At 40.4% G+C, this 20367-nt stretch overlaps 1 protein-coding gene across 1 annotated transcript in view; it reads left to right on the top strand.

Annotated features, from left to right (window-relative positions):
• sez6a (seizure related 6 homolog a) overlaps positions 1-12700 on the top strand; it is an 82130-nt gene extending 69430 nt beyond the window's left edge. Inside the window, exons 10-16 of the mRNA XM_041051630.1 lie at positions 8710-8906; positions 9677-9871; positions 10946-11137; positions 11839-12033; positions 12216-12254; positions 12344-12452; positions 12541-12700. Of these exons, the coding sequence (XP_040907564.1) occupies positions 8710-8906; positions 9677-9871; positions 10946-11137; positions 11839-12033; positions 12216-12254; positions 12344-12452; positions 12541-12700 (1087 nt within the window). The remainder of the gene's footprint in view (positions 1-8709; positions 8907-9676; positions 9872-10945; positions 11138-11838; positions 12034-12215; positions 12255-12343; positions 12453-12540) is intronic.
• Positions 12701-20367: the final 7667 nt, after the last annotated feature.

The following is a 20367-nucleotide window of genomic DNA, read 5'->3' as shown; positions in this document are numbered from 1 at the left end:
GCAGTGAACTACTGAGCCACTTATTCAGCCTTCCCAACTGTAATTCAGCACACACTCAATGCACATGCACACAGATATAAAAGAAACAGACCCATGCACACACAAATATAAGCACACAATTTCCCCTTCAACCATCACTCTCACTGTAAATGAATGTCGCCCTCCATCACACTCACACTCTCTCACACTCTCTCGCACTCTCTCGCACTCTCTCGCACTCTCTCGCACTCTCTCGCACTCTCTCGCACTCTCTCGCACTCTCTCTCGCACTCTCTCTCGCACTCTCTCTCGCACTCTCTCTCGCACTCTCTCTCGCACTCTCACTCGCACTCTCACTCGCACTCTCACTCGCACTCTCACTCGCACTCTCACTCACTCCCTCTCTCCCTCCCTCACTCCCTCCCTCACTCCCTCCCTCACTCCCTCCCTCCCTCACTCCCTCCCTCACTCCCTCCATTTCCCCTTCAACCATCACTCTCACTGTAAATGAATGTCGCCCTCCATCACACTCACACACTCTCTCTCACTCTCACACCTCACTCTCACTCTCACACCTCACTCTCCCTCTCTCCCTCTCCTCCCTCTCCCTCCCTCCCCTCCCCTCCCTCCCTCCCTCCCTCACTCTCTCCCTCTCTCCCTCCCTCACTCCCTCTCTCACTCCACTCCCTCAATTTCCCCTTCAACATCACTCTCACTGTAAATGAATGTCGCCCTCCATCACTCTCTCTCTGTCACTCTCTCTCACCCCCTCCCTCTCACTCTCCCCTATCTCTCACTCACTCCCCCACTCTCTCACTCTCTCTCTCACTCTCTCACTCCCCCTCTCTCACTCTCTCTCTCACTCCCTCTCTCACTCTCTCACTTACACCTCCCCCCTCTCTCACTCTCTCACTCACTCCCTCTCTCACTCTCTCACTCACTCCCTCTCTCACTCCCTCTCTCACTCTCTCCACCTCCCCCCTCTCTCAGTCCCCCTTCTCTCACTCCCCCTCTCTCACTCCCCCTCTCTCACTCTCTCTCTCACTCCCCCTCTCTCACTCTCTCACTCACTCCCCCCTCTCTCACTCTCTCACTCACTCTCTCACTCACTCCCTCTCTCACTCCCTCTCTCACTCTCTCACTCCCCCTCTCTCAGTCCCCCTCTCTATCCCTCCCCCTCCCTCTCTCACTCTCTCACTCCCCCTCTCTCACTCACTCTCTCCCTCCCCTCCCTCCACCTCTCTCACTCACTCACTCTCTCCCTCCCCCTCTCCCTCACCTCACTCCCTCCCCCTCTCTCACTCACTCACTCACTTCTCTCCCTCCCTCCCTCCCCCTCTCTCACTCACTCACTCACTCACTCTCTCCCTCCCCCTCTCCCTCCCCCTCTCTCTCCCTCCCCCTCTCTCACTCTCTCCCTCACTCTCACTCTCACTCTCCCTCACTCTCACTCTCACTCTCCCCTCCCCCTCACTCTCACTCTCACTCCCCCTCTCACTCCCCCCTCCCCCTCCCTCCCCTCCCCCTCATCCCCTCTCCCTTCCTCCCTCCCCCTCCCTCTCCTCACTCCCTACCCCACCTCCCCTCACTTCCCTCCCTCTCGCACTCCCTCACACACACGCATGTAACATGTCCTTGCCATTTCATCCAAGTTATTGCTCTTAAGTGTAAACAAAAACACTTCTTTGTTTCATCAAACACAAAACTATTCAAATATGTGAATGAGAATTTGCATGTTTGCTCATCTTATGTGGATTTATGTTTTTGCTTAGTCTGTGTGATTCCCAGGATATTTCAATGAACATGCATCCTATGGAGAGCACAAAAAACTACAGCATAAGTGATTTGTGTTATTGCCTGAAGCATTTGCACACAAGAGGGCACAGAGAGGTTAAAATTAAACCAGCAGGAATACTGCCTGAGTTGTAGAAAAACAGAAGTCACGGACAAATCTCAAACAGAGGCTATTGTTAGCTATTGGTCATGTATGTGTGCAGGCTTTTGCTCCCTTCAGTCCGGTTTTCATAATTCATAATTCACCCTTGCTGTATGATTAAATATATTTCTGAAGTTTGATGAAATTTCAAGGTTTAATTATGAGGTCTGGGTGCTGTGCAGACAGATTTTTTTGTTCTCTTTTTAGGTGGGGGGGGGGGGGGGGGGGTGTATTTCCTAGTTCCCCTGCGCACTAACTAGTTAAACACATTTTCTTCAACTGACCCCCCCCCTTTTTTTTTTTTTTTTTAATGTGGAGCCTCTACCACACAGGTGATGTGTATTTGCACTTCAACAATCTGCATATTTTTAAGTAAGAAGTAAAAGGAAAGTGAACAGCTGAGAAAATGTTTCTTCAAAAATGAAACATTTTACATATAAGGTAAATATGACTCAAAAAGATGGATAGATTAGACATTAAAAAAATGTATAATGTATGTTTGCAATGTGGTATATAATGAAAAACATAATATGCAGTGCAGTCTTTTGTAGAACTAGATTATTTTTTTTTGGGGGGGGGGGGGGGGGGGGGGGGGGGGGGGGGGGGGGTTGGGGTTATACTTCCTTTTTGTGGTTCTACATTGCTGACTTGTATTTGAATTTAGATTTGTTGACTAACAGTATTACACAAAGTTACCTAATTTAAGTAATACACTGATTAAGAACTACATACTTCCAGAGACTTCCCTCATATCGGTGGCATATAGTCAGTAGAGGGTTTGGTGGAAGGCTGGGTGTTTCGGTACTGGCCCAGTTTTGTATGCCACTGCATGGTCACAATACACATAATACCCCAAACTGTTTATCTTTTAGGCTTTCAAGCACTGAGATATGAGCCATCACTCAAATATGAGCCACAGATCAAAAGGAAATAACAGCATCAGAGGATACAAATAATACAATGTCTGAATACCACACAAGGGTTTGTGTGGCCCGGCTTTCCTCTCTGTTTTTTTTTTCTTTTTTTTTTGGAGCTTAAGACTTAGTGATTAATGACTGATGTTGAAAGTCAACCAGTGCACCTAGGGTAAAAAAAAAAAAAAAAAAAAAAAAAAAAAAAGATCAGAGGGGATTTTTCATGCAGCAGTAAACAAGTTTGATTTGGAGGTAAAGTGATTTTCATTCAGAGATTTCTTTTTAAATTGCGCCAGCCTTAAGTTTGTTTTAATCTGAGCCACATGAGGCCACTCGCTGTAAATTAATGGTGCTGTGGCCAGCTCCAGTTTATCTCAAGGTTGGTCATGCATGGCCTTCATGGCAGTAGAAAACCCACAGCCTGTCTGATCCCTGCAGACCCCACCATTACCCTCATGTCTGGTGTGCTCAGCTTGAGAATAGCACTCCTAAAGACTCGGTCAACATGTAATTTGTGTGAAAGGCTGTTTTTGGTGTCTATGTGTTATGCATGTTTAAGTGGCAAAAGGCTCTTGTGGATGAGAGCTGTCTCATTATAAGGGTGGGCACACACTTTTCCACATTAATGAGAATGTTTTCTATATTATCATTCATCACTGTGTCTGTGCTGGCAATTACAGAGGAGCGGTGTGCATAATGAGGACTGATTAATTAATTTAGGCCAAACAGGAGGGCTGGCTCTTTGCTAATTAGCATGGAGCACGGCTCGAGCAAGAGCCGGAGACAAGAGTTACAGCTGATATCCCCACCTGTGGAACACGGCAAGGTAAATAGCTCACAAGGATTTTAGCATATATCCACAAATGTTTCACAAGTCAAAGCAGTGAGGAAGTCTGTCACACAGTGGTATGTGTCAGTTTACTGAGCATGATCAGAGGCTTTTTAGACATATTGGGTTTATAGAGTCCTCTTGTGGAGACTCTGAGCATTACAGCAGCAAGTCTGGAGTTATGCAAGTGCCTGGAAAATAAATAGATATTTTTGTATGAACAGAACTTTTTTTTCCACTGAGCAGAGCCATTCAAAGGCTAAATGTGTGCATGTATGAGATGTCAGAGGAGGTTGAAAACTTGACACTGAAAGCAGTTTCCATTCTGTTAGAGCTGTGGGAGATTTTCTGGGTTCTTTAGACTTGACAGGTCAGTGAAGGTGACAAAATGCCTTGAGGCCTGTACAGAACACAGCTGTCATCCCTTCAGGAATGAGTTGATGCCACTGGTATGCAGAGAAGTCTTCAGAAAATCTCTAAAAAGTCTTATGCAGTTGAAGATGTTAAATCAAATAACTGTTCCTCTAAAATTTAATGAAAGGAAATGTGAACTAACAGGGTTGAATATTAGTCAGTGTGCAACGCAGGGCAGGGAGTGACTGCTTTCCTGACTGGAGGGGAAAGCATTTAAAAAGGAGCCAGGTGGCGTGACATTTGGGTGAAGTGATTGCCAGGTTGCTACATAGAAGGCAGCTGAGCGGCCTGTAGTGACTCAGTGCAGACTGCTGGGCGAGTCTGGACTAAAGGCACTGTTAGTTTGGCACTCTTCCGTGTTGTCACCGGGGTTTTGAATACATTTCAGACAGAGGAGCAAACGGATGGGGTCAGTGGGAAAATCTAAAATCAAGGTTGACTGCAGCATTCGTGATGAGTTAGAGCGGCCAGGGAGATTATTTAGGAACCCAGACTGGAGAAGAGGGCACACTGTGTCAAATGGGAAAGCGTATGATTTGCTGCTGCTGTTGACTGATGTCTGATGTTTTTTGGATATGGCTGCAGTGTTGGCCTTGCACCCTCTCTAAAATCGAAAATTCTTGGTCAGTGGGAGTCAGTGTTGTGGTGAAAAGCTATTGAAGATTTTGCCAAAAAACCTTGTAATGTTTAGGTGGACATCAGAAGGGAAAAGCAGAGTTTAGTGTTGATGTTGCAGGTGTTTGAGGGATGAAGTCACCAAAATATTGGGCATAAATGACAAAAAAAAAAAAAAAAAGAGAGACTCAACGTCACCAGGAAAGGATGAATATCAACAGCAATGCTATTGAGGTCACCCTACCAGATTAATGGAATGAGCTGAAGAATAGAGCTTATGGTGTTGATAAGATGTAGCAATGTGAACAAGAGTAGAATGTGGTCCAGTAAAAGTAGTGAAATTAAGCACTGGACTCATGTGGAAAGAAAAAAAAAAAAAAACAAGAAATGTCCATGTGCTGTGCAAGAGATAAGGAATGAGCAGGTACAGAACCTGTACAGTATGGAGCGAAAGGACGATGAAGTGCAGAGACCGGTGGTAACCACACGGAAAGATTGCCAACTGACAGTGCCATGTCCCTTCTTCAAGTAGTCTGAATGCAGGGAGACCTTTGGCAGGAGATAAGGTGAAATACAGTGCAGTGATAAGGTGGACAGCCTTGTTGACATGAGCAGCAGGTGGAGGATGGAGCTTGAACAGAAGTGAAGCGTGAGATGTGGAGATAGAAAAAGACGCAAACAATTTGGCTGTTGGTGTTGCTCTGTGGACTTCACTGAGGGACACCCCTGTTTTATTACGACGAGATGGAAGATGAGACTGTGTCCAGTTCTGCAGAGGGTTGTGAACCTGCAGTCCAGATGCCACTGCTTTGTCTAATAAAAGTTCTCATTGTCTGTCACTTCATGTGGTCACCGTGTGTGGGCAGAGTACATCTTAATCATGGAGCAAGCACCAAATAAGGTGTTACAAAAATATACCAAAGGACACAGGAGCTTTTAGTGTGAAAGCTGTGTGTATTGTGTTGCTTTTCATCCTTTTTGTTGGTCTATACATGCATGGAGTGTTGTGGTGGTGTGAAAATGGAAACTGGCGTCATCTTGTCAAGAGAAGCTGATATTTCATTTTATCCAGAATTTTAACACATTGCATAAGCAGACAGAATCACGTCATTCAGATGTTTTTATGTTAAAATTTTGCCCTCGGGAACTTGCTAGCTCCGGCTAGTTGTACTTGAATATATATATCTTCAGGGTGTAATTATATAAATTTTCCATTAATGCTGAGAGCTGATATAAATAGATGGGATTTGTTCCTATAGTCTGGGTAATTGAAGCTGAAGTGGGTGCATTTCTTTGATTTTAACTACAGCTTGTTTCGACTCAGAAGTAATATGGAAATTCTGTGGGGGAGGTTGCGAAGAAGAGATTGCAGAGAGGTAAACAGACTCGGGTCATTTGTTCCCTTTCATCATCATAAAACTCTTGTCAGTCACAGATAAAGCAGGCCCCGTCACAGACTGCTACAACTCTGTTTCAACAAAGCTCCAAAACTGTAGATAGTCTGTGCATATTCATATCTCATGTTTGGCATTCTAGCCTCATGGACTTGGATGGTCAGTGTGAAAATGCCAGAAAAAAAGAAAATAAATAAATAAATAGGAGAGCGTCTCAAACTCAACACCTATGCAAGCTTTTCATGTTTAAGTCTGTGCATTAATGTTGCTGCACACAGTGCTCTCTTGAAGTGAAGAAAGCTAGAAAAGAGAAGAAGCCCCTCTCACTGACTTATATAGTGTGTCAAACAGGTGAGACAAATCAGTGAGCTCACAGAGCAATCAGTGTGAACATAGAAATAAAGCTGTTAGAGCGGTTATTCATCAAGCAAGCCATCGCTCCAACATCCATATGTTGGTATTTTAAGAAGTGACAAACACAAAATAGAAAAATCAGAGAGTAAAAATCACAAAGTAAAATGTCTGGAGAGTAGAATTTGACATCAGAAGATAATGTTGTTGTTTCTTTGTGGGATCACAACCTCTGTACTCAGGGGACCATGGTAGCAAACATCCTTGACTTTTTTTTCTCATCTTTTAAACATTATGCAAATTAGATTTATTTTTGCTACTTGGATGCACTGTAATGGGGATGCATTACTGTGCTGTGTTGTAGACTTAGCATCTTTATTTATACATGTGTGTGGTGTGTGTGTGTGTGTACATGCACCCAAATGTTGTTACTTTGCAATTTTTTGTTGTGATCTGTGCATTTTTATTTTCATACCAGACCAACATAAAAGCTATTTATGACAAGTCTTTGTTGTTTATTTAACTTCGAATATTAGATTGTACTGAGATGCATTTCTGTATTCTTCTCCAGACTTATTGCTGACTTTTTAATTATGACCTTCACACATATTTTTACTTACTGGTTTTACTCTTTGATTGTCTATTTTGAGTTTGTTGTCTCTAAAGTGATGACATATGGGTGTTTGAAGGCTTTCATGGGGGAAAGTGTGACATATCTATGAAGTCTGTTTCTACGTTCGTGTTGATTGCCCTGTGACATCATCGATTTGAATCACCTGTGTGCCACATTTTCTCTCAGGTGCTGTGCAACTCCCCTCCCCACCTCCCCCACCCCCCCACCTCCCCCACCCCCCCACCTCCCCCACCCCATGTTTGCTGAAAAGACAATTTGATTTGATTCACAGATCTAGAAATACAAAGATTGCATCAGCGTTATGAGCGTGCAGCTCTCTCTTCCTCCCTTCTGAAGTCTACATGAAACCCTGCTGGGTTTCATTTCCATGCAGTAGTTTAATCTGAGAATTGTACATTGTCTCTGATCCCACACTTATTTTTAGTTAATATTTTGACTTCTTGAGTTTCACTGAACTAATTAGGCAAATCTGCAAACATCTGTCTTAAAAAAAGATCACAACTCAGCACTAGATAACAGGACAACATGGATATTTTTGCATGGATACTGAGTAAATCACTGATAAAGAGAAATGAATACAGGGGAAAAGACAAGAACATAGAATTTTAGGACAAGGTGTGATCACAACTACAGCTAAGCTGGAAATGGGATTTTTTTCAGGCATCACAACTTGCCGTTTAGAGAAAAACAAAGAATATTATTTGTTAACCGTCTGACAAAATACTGCTTTTTCAAATCGTTTGTGCACTTAATCGGTTGCTTCATCATGCAAATGAAAATAGAGGTGGAGAGCTTATGCAAGGGACAGGTGATTCATAGCCGCAAAGCATTACTCTTTGACGTGTGTGAAGAATAGCACCGCGCTAATTATTACCGTTAAGTTCTTTTCAGCACGGCTTGTGAATATAAACAATCATACAGCCAATCTGCAGAGCTACTTTGACGCCTGCCTTAAGGCACATAAAGAGCAACTAGTTTCCCCTGCTTATTATATCAGCAGGGAAATACAAGTTCGGAGGTTTATTACTTTTTACACCATTCACCATCCCCTGTGTGCGAATAAATGTCAAACTTTACGGATGCTCTATAAAGAGGGCAAGGACATATGAATCACCAAATGGAAAAGGTTAATTCATTCTTAAGTTAATCATTTTCAGCAGAGATTCTGCCATCTCACTTAGCTGCTTTACATTAAATTTTATGTAAACATTATAATGCATGTTTTTTTCTTTTTTGTGTGCTTGTAGGTCTTGCAACCTAAGGGATATTATTATATTATGATCTTATATTTGCACATATAGTCTTTAATACATATTCACGAGAGCAATGTGGGGGCAGAGTCATACATCATGAATTATTTAGTGTTTACTTCACGTCAGATGAATCCAGTATAAACAGAATTAATATTTTCCAAGTACTGCTGACATCGCCTTATGTCATCAGCTTTTGCTTTCATCAGCCAAAGAGTGGACCAGTCACTTAACTGTTTATGGCTCTGAGCAAAATACACAGCAAATACACCACATAATAACAGACGTGGGACATGTGGGACATGTGGGACATGTGCACTCTCCATGAAAACCTTCATTCATATCATTAGGAAGAAATTAAAACAACTTGTTTTTTTTTCTGTTTATTCCAAGTCTCCATGTGGGTAAGAATGACCTGCTGACCTTCTATGATGGCGATGACCTCACAGCCAACATCCTCGGCCAATACAGTGGCACGCGGCCACACTTCAAGCTCTACACGTCCACGGCTGATGTCACCATTCAGTTTCAGTCAGACCCTGCCACCAACATCTACGGCTACAACAATGGATTTGTGGTCCACTTCTTTGGTGATTCTTTTTTTTTTTTTTCTCAGAATTACATGAATTACATTTATGATTCTGGTTTAGATTGAATTCCCCTTTGCAGGACAGATAAGAAACCAAATGCTGGCAATAAACATGGAATATAAATGTTTCTCATACCTAGAACTCAGCAGGTTACCAATTAGAAAAAAACTGTCTTATTTGTTCTTTTCTCTCGCTGTGCCTCTGTCTCTGTTTTCTGGCTTATCCCAGGTGCATAGGATTAGATAATACCAAACAGAGAAACACAATAATGGGGCACACTTCAACATCAGCTGTTTTTTTCCCAATGCTTTGTGTTCTTGGCCATGTATACTGCATTTAGGGAGGCACAGATTGACTGGTGCCACACCACATGCTGTGTTCCTCCCAGCAAACATCACAAGCCTGTGTTTACATGTCTCCCAAACTGCTTTTGTTTAGTGCTCTCAGAGCAGACAGTGTTGCAGTCGTATTCATTCCCTGCAGAGGAAGTTGTTGCATATTAATGCTGGGATTTCCTCGTGGAACCTAATCGTGTGTCCCTTTACAAATGGAACTCATGATTGTATAAAGAATGTGTATGAAAGAATGAAAATTTAATATTTGTTATACAAGAAAATTAACATTCAATTATTTCTGTACTCTTAGTACCAATGTCTTTTCTCATTGTACTCACAATTTTTGGAATTCTAATATAATAGAATTATAATATTTCCAATTCTATTTCTCCTCTCTTTTACCAACACAAATGGCTCCACGTCAAACACTAACAGAGGTGCCGAGGAACGACACGTGCTCTGAGCTACCGGAGATCGCCAATGGCTGGAAGAGCACATCCCACCCTGATCTAATCCACGGCACCGTCATCACCTACCAGTGCTACCCTGGATATGAGCTTGTAGGATCTGAGATCCTCATGTGCCAGTGGGATCTAACTTGGAGCGGTGATGTGCCGAGATGTGAGGAAGGTGAGAGGAAGCCCACAGAGCAACAGGGGGAGAGCAAATGAGAGGAAGACCTCACCAGTCATATACTGACTCCTTTGGCTTCGTATTGAGCAGATTAGAGTATGTGATAAAATAATCATTCTGTTAGTGATCTGTGTCTGCACATGTGCCGATTTCCAGAGTTTGATGGCCACTGTTTTTTCAGAATAATAAAATGTTTAGCCTGTGTAGTCATCAACACTCATCAGTGCATGCATCAACTGAGTCAAAGCAGAAGGCAAATTTTGAAAACTCTTCAAAGACAGACCACAAATTAGATTTTTTTTCTATTTGCAGATGAAATGAAATGAACAAAATGAAATGCCTGATCAGTGACTTGAATAGAAAACAAACAGTATTCACATAATTTATAAAAAGACAGCAAAGACAGATTGATGATAAAGGAAAATGTATTTAATGTGGCCAAATTCCATTCACAATAGTAAACACCGACTCAAGGTTAGGTCATATTTCAGCTGGATGCCAATTAGAAGCCATTTCAGCTGAATAAGCTTGTGGTGTCTGTCAGATTGTGACTCGTTTTGCTAAAGCAACTTGGATTTGGTCTATAACCCTCCTTAGCTGAACTTAAAGGGGAACTCCATACATCAAAGTCTGCCTTGGAGAGACCTACTGCATATGTGAGAAGTTGTATAAAGCCTGCTGTGGCTCCAGAGGGAGCTGGAGCAAGGTCTGATCATTGGCCTCAAGTGGTCACTTGAGTCAGTGGGGGTCATAGAAGCTGAAGACTACAGGGTTGAAAATGTGTGACATAGAAAAGAGTGAATTTACCAAATCTCTGTAGGCTGCTCCATGAGACTGGAGGCTACACTAGCTACATATTCCATACTGTGAATAGTGTGGTATTAATACAGGTCCTTGAAGTACCTATTAAGAATTTACTTAAAGTAATTGTATAACAATACTGCATAAATACCTATAGAAAAAAAAAAACGTATTTTCCTTTCTCGAAAAGATGTTTTTATCACTCCACTTCACTCCACCACGAATGGCAATAACAAGAAATACCCATCATTTGTTTTTGTGATTCACCAGTTATGACATGTCAGGACCCTGGAAACGTGGAGCACAGTCGTAAGGTGATCACAGGCAGCCGCTTCGCCGTTGGGTCAACAGTGCAGTTTATCTGTAATAAAGGCTACATCCTGTCTGGCAGCGGCCTCCTCACCTGCTACAACCGAGATTCAGCCAGTCCCAAGTGGAGCGAGAGGCTGCCTAAGTGTGTCCGTAAGTTACACTCATGTACGCGCATGCAAGCATCCATGCTGTGTGAGGGCTAAACATATGTGATTTAAAGTAAAAGTACCGGTATGTGAAAGAAATTGTACTGAAGTAGAAATAAAATTACTTGTGTAAAAATCAGACAAAAACACAAAGTAAGTCAGTTAAATGTATTCTGTGTAAATGATACCATTACACTTTTGAAATGGGGGGGTAAGAAAGGTTATATGGTCATAGTAATGATAAATGATCAAACTATTGAATCAAAGATCTTAAATCAAACATCTTTAAGCTACCAGGCATATGCAAGAATATATGCATTGGTATTTCAATGCAACAACAACAACCTGCAACAACAAACCTAGAAAGCATGTCTGTCTTTTAGTTTAGTTTTTTTTTTCCATTATGTCTAGTTTTGTCAGATCCTTCTAAATCCTTTTTGTGTGATGGATCAGTTTTGACGTATCTAATTTAATGCATATTTCAAAGGGTTTTATTATCATTTTTATTATGTTATTGATTATAAACCTTGGCCACATCACGCCCCTGTGGTTCAAAAACATACTTCAAGTGTGTAACTCGCCTTTCATATCTCAGTTAATGTGTTTGTTGCCTTCATATTTGTTCACATGAGTGCAAGTTTTTCTACTGTTGAGAAAGATGCATAAGAATATTTTAGTGAAACAAGATATTGTTTTTCTTCTCAGCTGAAAAGTACGAGCCGTGCAGGAACCCTGGTGCTGCCTCCACCAGTGTGCAGAGCTCTGAAAAGGCCTTTTACCAAGCAGGAGAGATGCTGACCTTCTCCTGCCACTCAGGCTACGAGCTGCAGGGTGAGGCCACCATCTACTGTATCCCTGGACACCCGTCACAGTGGAATAGCACTCCCCCTGCCTGCAGAGGTAAACTACAGCCACACACTGTGGTGAACTTTATGGGTTTTTTTTTAACAACTGTCACAACATTTGGAAATGCAGTGCAACCCAGACTATATAATGTGCTGTTGATTTGGTTGTTGTTTGTTAATGCAAACATTTATAAAGATTTATCAAATACTGACTGAACTGCAATTGTGTCTTTGTAGCATCCTCAACCCAGTATGTGAACGAACGCAGGCTAGATGGTGAGTCACACTGTAGTATCAGTGTATTCCTTTTTTGTGTATATTTCACAGGTGTAATACTTGTCATTGTGGGGTTTTTTTCCTCCTAGTTGTTAATAGGGATTATGGCATGGAGGGAACCAATATCGCCCTTGCAGTTTTTATTCCAACTGCAATCATCTTGGTGGTTGTCCTTGGGATATATGTCTACTTTGCAAAGTAAGCAGTAACTTAAAATGTCATTTATTTCATTTGCGATCAGATGAGCATTTACAGAACGTTCAGCATTTCTCTGCTCTTTTCTCAGGCTGCAGGGGAAGTCTATCAGAATGCCAACATCCTCGCCACCGTACGACAACATGACAGAAGAGTCAGCTTTCGACAACCCTATATATGAGAGTGGAGTAAGTACAGATGTCATGAGCATGCAAGACGTGGATTCACAGAACACCAGTGTGCTGTCCTGATCCTCTCCCATCCAGCTGTCACCCTGTCATCATCTCATGTTTCACCAGCAGAGGGCACCCTCCACATCATCTTACCTCACCATGTCAATCATCAGTAAGAGCTGGTGGCATTAGCTGATGATGTTGCTCATAAAAATATATGGAAAGAACGGTTTTCCCTCAGCCTACTCTGAGGTCAGAGGTCATTTGCATCCTGGATTTCCATACTTCATCCAGTAGCCCATTATCCTTACAGTATGACATTCACATTGTGATATGCTGTGTCTTTCCCATGTCATACGCATGCATCATGTTGCATGCTGCATTCACACCAGGTGGGTAAATGCACATTTTCTAGTCTAAACTGCTCTGAACAAATGAATCTGTGGTTTTATTTAAAAAGTAAACAGTATTATTGATTCATGATGTAACTCATTTGAAATGAATAGCTCCAGCAAAGGTGTGATTTGATCAAAGCAGGCTCCAATTTGTCAGATAGAATGACCCAGTCACAGAAAAAGCTTTTACTTTGAAAAAGCTATTCGGTAGTTTTAAGCTTTTGCTGTATCTTCCACTGCTTAAAGTGCTAAATGACTGATAGATCACAGAAATACACACCGATCAGCCACAACATTAAAATGTTAAAACAACATAAAAGTAGACCCAATTAAAATATAGACATAGGCTGCTGTGTGACTAGTGACTACATGGATCTAAGTCTTCTATTGTACTGGCACGTCCTCTCATCTGTTTTTTTCCCCCCATGCTCCTTCAGCACTGGCAGACTCATTCTAGATACTAAACCCAGTCAGTCTGTCCACTTTGGCTGTACTGCAGAACAACCAAGAGGTGAGATCTCCTTCTGATGCTGAGAGCACATCTCACTCACTGTCCCCTGACCTCTCAGCCACATATTTTCGACTACCTCTCCTAAACCTGCCACCCACTCTGATCTGGTTTCACTGCAGAGCTTCAATCAGCACTTAGTAGGCATATTTTTCTGCAGAAGATTCAGTCATTCAGTTCTGCTTTTTCTTCTTGAGACTTGATATCTAAATTTAAATTTCTGTATTTACAGACAACCAGAACCACTGGTTGGTGAGGATTTTGAAACACAGTGTTGGTGCAATCATGTGACCTGCAGAGAAATATAAATTATGTTTGGTTTAAAAAAAACAAACAAAAAAAAAAAAACAGACAAATAATAAATGAAAAGAAGCTACTTACTATTTTTTGAAGCCACAACTTTCCTCTCCATCATCTGTCATACAAACATTTCAGTAAAGCTAATGATGGTGTACTTTCAATTTTGTGTGTATTTGTAACATCAGTGTAACACATGCCTGCTGGTCATATTTTTGTTAGTAGTGTCTTTTGCAGCACCTTACTTTAGGCTATATATGATTTTGGAGTTTGATCCAGTGAATGAAGCTACCGACAGATAAATGTAGAAAAGATAAGGAATAATTGGGATAAAGAATTGTTGGGGGAAAAGACTATATTTTGAAACTACAGTTAATGTACATACAGCATTTTTTGTAAATTACCACACAAAAGGCACAGATAATAGTGGCGCAGGAGTAATGGGAGGTTTGTTAATCATTTGTCCACATTTTAGAGATGATAAAGTACCAACATCAACTGTATCTGTTCTCATGATGGAACTGTTTCTGTTTTTGTCATGTTCATACCGAATAGTTGCTTTTTTCAGTTATATTGTATTTGTTGTACTATGCACACAAATGTTATTGAAAATAAGAATCTCTGCATTTAAAATGTTTATACACTTCATTAATTGTACCATCATTTTTTTTTTTTAACTGATTTGTTTATCTGGTCTTTGCAGGACAAATGAAAAAGATTTAAGAGGTGTCCGTTTAGAGACCTTAAAGCAAGAATTGCTCAAGCTTTGCCTTTTGGGACCCTCTCTGCACTGCTCATCTTTTTCCTCCAGCTTTTTAGTTCCCAAATGGTTTTCTTTCCATTTTTTTTCTGTTCATGTGGATCACTGTAAATATGTCCTTCTTTCCACGGTCAGATCTGTGAATCTGTGGGACACCATGGTGATATTTTTATAAAGTAAACTGCTGATGACCGTTGGTGATTGTACGTTTTTGAGTACGTTTTGATGCCCTGAGCCAGTAGCAGTTAGAGATCAAGGGAAATTGTGCTTTGATTGTTGAGATCTGTTGGATACAAATTTCCCATTACCCAACATTCTTTGGAAAATTTGCCATTATTGCTTTCTTTTTTCGTGTGTGTGTGTGTGTGTAAATAAACTGCCTGTCCAATATGAGTGCCTCACGACTGACTATAACCTGAGAAATCACATGTGAAAAATGTTTGTAAATCTTCAACTCAACTGTTATTTTTAACTATTACTTTATATTTGTAGGCCTGTTATTCTTAGCACTCCAGCTGTGCTCAGTCTTTTCCATTATACTGATTATCTTCAAGAAACAATACCAAATGATGCCGAATATTTTCCTACTAGCTGATGAGCAGTTCCAACTGCATATAGCCTCAGAGGATTCATGTTCTCGTATGGGACCCATCAGCTATGCATAACTTTGTTCTTATGTCGCACTGTCAAGTCTGCCTCAAAGAATAAGTAGCAGCTAGCTCATTTGTGTATGTTCCAAAATGTGGTTGCACCTCAACATGAGCAGACCCCGAGATAAAACCCAGAGAAATCCTGTGAGAGCAAAATAAAAAATTAAAATTAAAAACAAAACTACATGATTTAACTTACTGATGCAGACTGCTGAGTCAAACATCAGATTGATTGCTGTGTGGCAAATCAACAAATGATAAAATAAATCTTTCTGTAACAGATGGGTTTTTATTTCATGTCACACTGTTGTGGTGCATCTGCTTGTGTTAAATTTGTAGATAGATCTCATGTTCTTTGTGCATAGCCTTTAGACTCTAACACATCTTTCTTTCAGCATCACAGCTGGTGCAGCCACAACCAGGAAACCAAATCACCTTCAAATATCTATAACCTTCTGATTAATAATAAAAATAAATGGTTGTTTTGAAGTATTGTTATTTGTTTGATTAATAATCAGCCTCATATTGTCATTCACTTGAGATCTTGTGGATTTGCTATACTTTAAATAGGCCTCTTTCACAGATGACATTTTTACGTGCACACATTGGACACAGTGGCACAGCTGCTTCACTTTCAGATTTCTGGTATTGGCTCACTGTTACACTGTCATGGATGGGAAACTTTAACAGAGCAAAACCGTCATTATTATTATCCATCATGTCCTTTTCCTACTATGAAAAGTCAAAATGTTTGCTGTGAAAAGGCTTATTAACTATCTCTTGTAATTTCACACCAGAGATTTCTATCCCAGGTTTAACTGCAGCAGCCTTTAAAATACTTGGGAGGATAGTTTTTGGCTTGTTCAAGCACTAGAAGTAGTGGCAATATCATTGGGACCATTTGTATTTAATCAGTGTTTGATAAGCAAAGCAAAGCACCACTGTGTAGAAAACACATTAATATTTCAATGAAAGATAAAGAAAATTTTTGATGAACAAGGATTGGGGCACCAAAAATATTTGACATATAGTGTTGTACCACTAGATGGCAGCATGACAACAATTTTTAGCAATTCACTACAAGACCCAAGAGCAGTAAAGTTCCTATTGTTAAGTTTTAAGTTCTGAGTTAATTCTCACTCAGTTCATATTTGTATATTATGTTATATATTTTATCCTGCTAATTTCTGCTAATTTCCACAACGCTCAGTCTTCCACACACAACACAGAAAAATTTCACACTGAAATTTCCTTTGCCCATCAAAAGGAAGGAGGAACAATTTGCAAATATTTTGCATTATCGTAAATTATATCTAATAAAATGATCAATTGCAAATGAAGTGCATCCAGCCAAAAGATTTTATGACAATGTCAAGTTTTTTTTTCTTTTGTTTTTCTGTCTGTTTTTATGTGGGAGCTGGTGTGTTTCAGTTGGCCGTTTGAGGGCAGTCACCCACGATTTCAGCTGAGCTTTCACTCTGGTGTGGGAGGTGGGAGGTGGGGGTTGGGGGGGAGGGCGGGACAAGCAGCTTGAGCCATTAAAATGTAAATTTCCTGTGCAGTCTAGGAAGAGGACAACACCTGGGGATCTACTCCTGTCTCAGTTTTCTCTCTGCATTTCACACATTAAGTGGAGTGGTATTAAAAATTACCAAATTACACAACTGTAATATTAGAAAACACAAGAAAGCACAAATGGAAAAAAAAAGTTGTACGAGAAAGTCATTTAAGAACACTTAATGGCTCCCATTGTTGTTTTCTTATGTGTTATTACCCAGTCTCAAGGCTGACTTGTAATTGTTGTGGTTTAAACCCATTTTCTGAGATTCACAAAGTATTAAACTTTTAAAGCTGTTTAATGAACTGAAAGGCTGCATGTAATCCAACTGCATTAAATGAAAACAAACTGACATCAAATTTATGCAGAAACCAATCAAAATACAAATATCTTATCACTCTATTTTCAGTTGGCTACTACTAGGACCAACTGATAATTATTAAAAACATCTGGTAACATAAATAACATCAAATTAAAACAAATGGTTTCTGATAAAGTCTAGAAAAAAACATCAGAGAGGTAACAGAGAGGTTACTATAATAACAGGTTTGTCAGGTGTCATTGTGGAAAATTACATTTCTGTTTTTCAATATAAAGAACTGACAAATATATAAAATCACATTTATTGTGTTATACAGTTTGGATGTTGTTGAAATTGTTTAATTAAAGTTCTATTTCATATATTTCTTATAGCTCACAAATGCAAACAAGTTGAGTGTATACATTTGTTTGACTGGCCTGAGTACAAAGAGTACAAGTGAATATACTGAACATGGCAGCAAGAGATGAACCTAAATTAAAGCTGTTGGCAAAACGGTAGTTCTGTACAAATTCATTCAACATGACTGTCCTCTGTGTCAGCTCCATTGTCATCTAAGAGGTGTTTGCTATATTATGGTGCCAGGAGGTGGCAGTCTACTACCAAGTCAGTTTGCCAATGAGGGGTCAGCTGTGCTTCAAGTGCATCATGAAGACCATCACCAACACTTAATACTCCCACGATGCACTGGTGGCAGGGCTGCGGATGGCTCACAATTAAGCTAAAACGTCCCGGCTCACAATCCAATGGAGACCAGGACATGGCAATTAACCCACTAATACAGCAGACCATTAGAGCTCCCTGTCTGTGTCGGCAGCCCCAGAGCATACAGAACGTTTACCATGGGGCTGCGGGATACTTATTACGAGGCATAGTTTAAAGTAATGACCCATTCAAAGAGCCTTGTGTACAGTATGGATTTAGCCGTAGTAGTTGGGAATATTTAGCATCACTGTATGCTCAGTAAAACATGTGGGTGAACATATTTAGAGAAAGAGGATACAGTAGTTTGTCATTTAATATTAGAGATGAGTTTCTTAAATTAATCATTTAAAAGTTAAATAAATTATATGTATTAGACGAACAAGTAAAGACATGAAGTGTTTGATTTACATGCTATTTCTTTACACTCGTCCAACCAGATAACAGATTAGGTAAGGTGGTTTTCTTTTATCACTTTCTTACAAAAAAAAAATTGAAATATTTCCTCTTACATTTGTAGTTTAATCAGATTAACCAAGGCTTTGACGGATCACCCTGAGGCTTTTTTTTTCACTTTTTACTTCTGTGTTTTTAGCTGAAATTGACAGACAGCTCTAAAATCTATTAATCTGATTAACATGCCATTATTAAGACAGTATAGCAGGAGAAACATCAACTCAGTAATGGAACCTGGACAATTTAAAGCTGTTTCACCTTTAAGGTAGCACCTGGTGCTGGAGAAATGAAGGTTGCCGCCAGGGTTGGTTGCTCCATTGAGGTTGTGACCCTCACATGCCTGACCTTTGTTCACACAGACCTGCAGTATATGGGCCACCGCTCTTCATTTTTTATAGAAGGCTTGTCTGTGCACCATAACCTCCATAAGAAATACTGCACTTGTGCTAGATGTTTCAGACAACTGTTGTCTTTGTTTTTAAACCTACAAAGCTTGTGTAACCTTGTGTAATGTGTTATTTTATTTTTATGCTAAATACACCAGGTTTACAAGAAACATGTTCATCAGATTCACATACAAGGATGTTTGCAATTTTAATTAAGAAGTCATGTTACACTGAGACACTGACTGGGGACCAATGTGGACACATAGACTTACTACATGGTGTAATCTGAATTTTACTGAAAACATGCAGAGAGGGAGAATTTATGTTACAGGTATTTTTAAGAGAGCAGTTTTACTGCTTCAACATTGCAATTAATTGTAAGATTCGTTCAAGGTTGAAAGACAAGATTGAAAGTGATATTTTCTTCTTCTTTATCCCTTCACTGCCAGTTTTCAAATCATAAAATTCTCCAATTTTCTACTGTACTGTGCTATATGTGTTACAGTACCCATGAAGCAGTGGCTGCCATGTCATAATCACACATGCAGACAGGGCTCACTGTCTTTGTTATTACTAACCGCAGCCCCAGGAAACCATTTTGCACAAAACAAAGGGTGAACCGTCTGCAAGCCTCTGGTGTTGCTTGATGTGGCAAGATGCCAAATCTCACTCTCCAGCATACATAGGGGATAAGGGATTCCTTAATGCACTCTGATCACTGGGACTCATCTAAACAAAGAGCTGCTTGAATTTGCTGCCGTCTCCAACCCCTAGACCGACTACTGGCACAGCTGATCTCCAACAGAGAGGGAAATACATTTTTACCTCTTGTACACTGAATTACTTTTTTATCTTCTTGAAAAAAAAAATTCTCCTATGAGAGAAGGACCCACTAGACAAATATTGTGAAAAGTGACAAGTTGTCTTAAAAACACTTTCAGAGTTTGTCTAAATGGAAGAATGAAATTGTGCAGTGTATTTTTTATGCCATAGGGCAAGACGATTGTCACTGTCTTTCACAAACTTTTGTGTGGATGGGTAAAGGGTGTTGAAGATTACTGTTTGAGACCTGAATGTTCCTCCACAGATTATTGAGCTTATGAAATATCTACATACAGCTCCACTTCGGCACTGAAACCAGAGCTCCCCTGTTTCAAAGTAGAATTGGCTTGATATGGCTCCTAATATAGTTCGTATTTACCTGTTCCTCTACAGCACATTCAGTCAAAGACAAGACATGACCTTTGACCAATGGGAAACAGCAAAGGGAACACGTCTTGCTCTTTTACATGTAAAGTGGAAGTGATTTGTTTATTGACAAAGACATCTGCTACTTGATGATTAAGGTTTAATGACGTAAAAGTAGCATTTAGGTCATGAGGATGAATGGATATAAGATAAATGATTGTGAGGATGAATAAAGCTGGAGGTTGCTGGACTTGGGCTGCTCATGAGGAACATAACTCAGTGTTGTGAATCTGTCTCTCAGGCGTCAACTCTTTCCTAGCCCCAGAAAACAGACCAGAAGCATTTAGGAGAGATGGGAGAGGTGTACACAAAACTGAGTGTAGGAAGGAATGAGAGGATGAATGCGAGGATGAATGGATGCATAGAAATTTGGGTAAAGGCCTGAATGATGATGGAGGCGGAAAGGAGGATGGTTGATAAGCTAAGACAAATAGCATCAGATGATTTAACCAGGTATTAGTGAGCT

The sequence above is a fragment of the Toxotes jaculatrix genome, chromosome 12 (assembly GCF_017976425.1).
Source record: "Toxotes jaculatrix isolate fToxJac2 chromosome 12, fToxJac2.pri, whole genome shotgun sequence".
NCBI classification, from domain to species: domain Eukaryota; kingdom Metazoa; phylum Chordata; class Actinopteri; family Toxotidae; genus Toxotes; species Toxotes jaculatrix.
The sequence above is the reverse complement of the archived record's forward strand: the minus strand, read 5'-3'. Positions and strand labels throughout refer to the sequence as shown.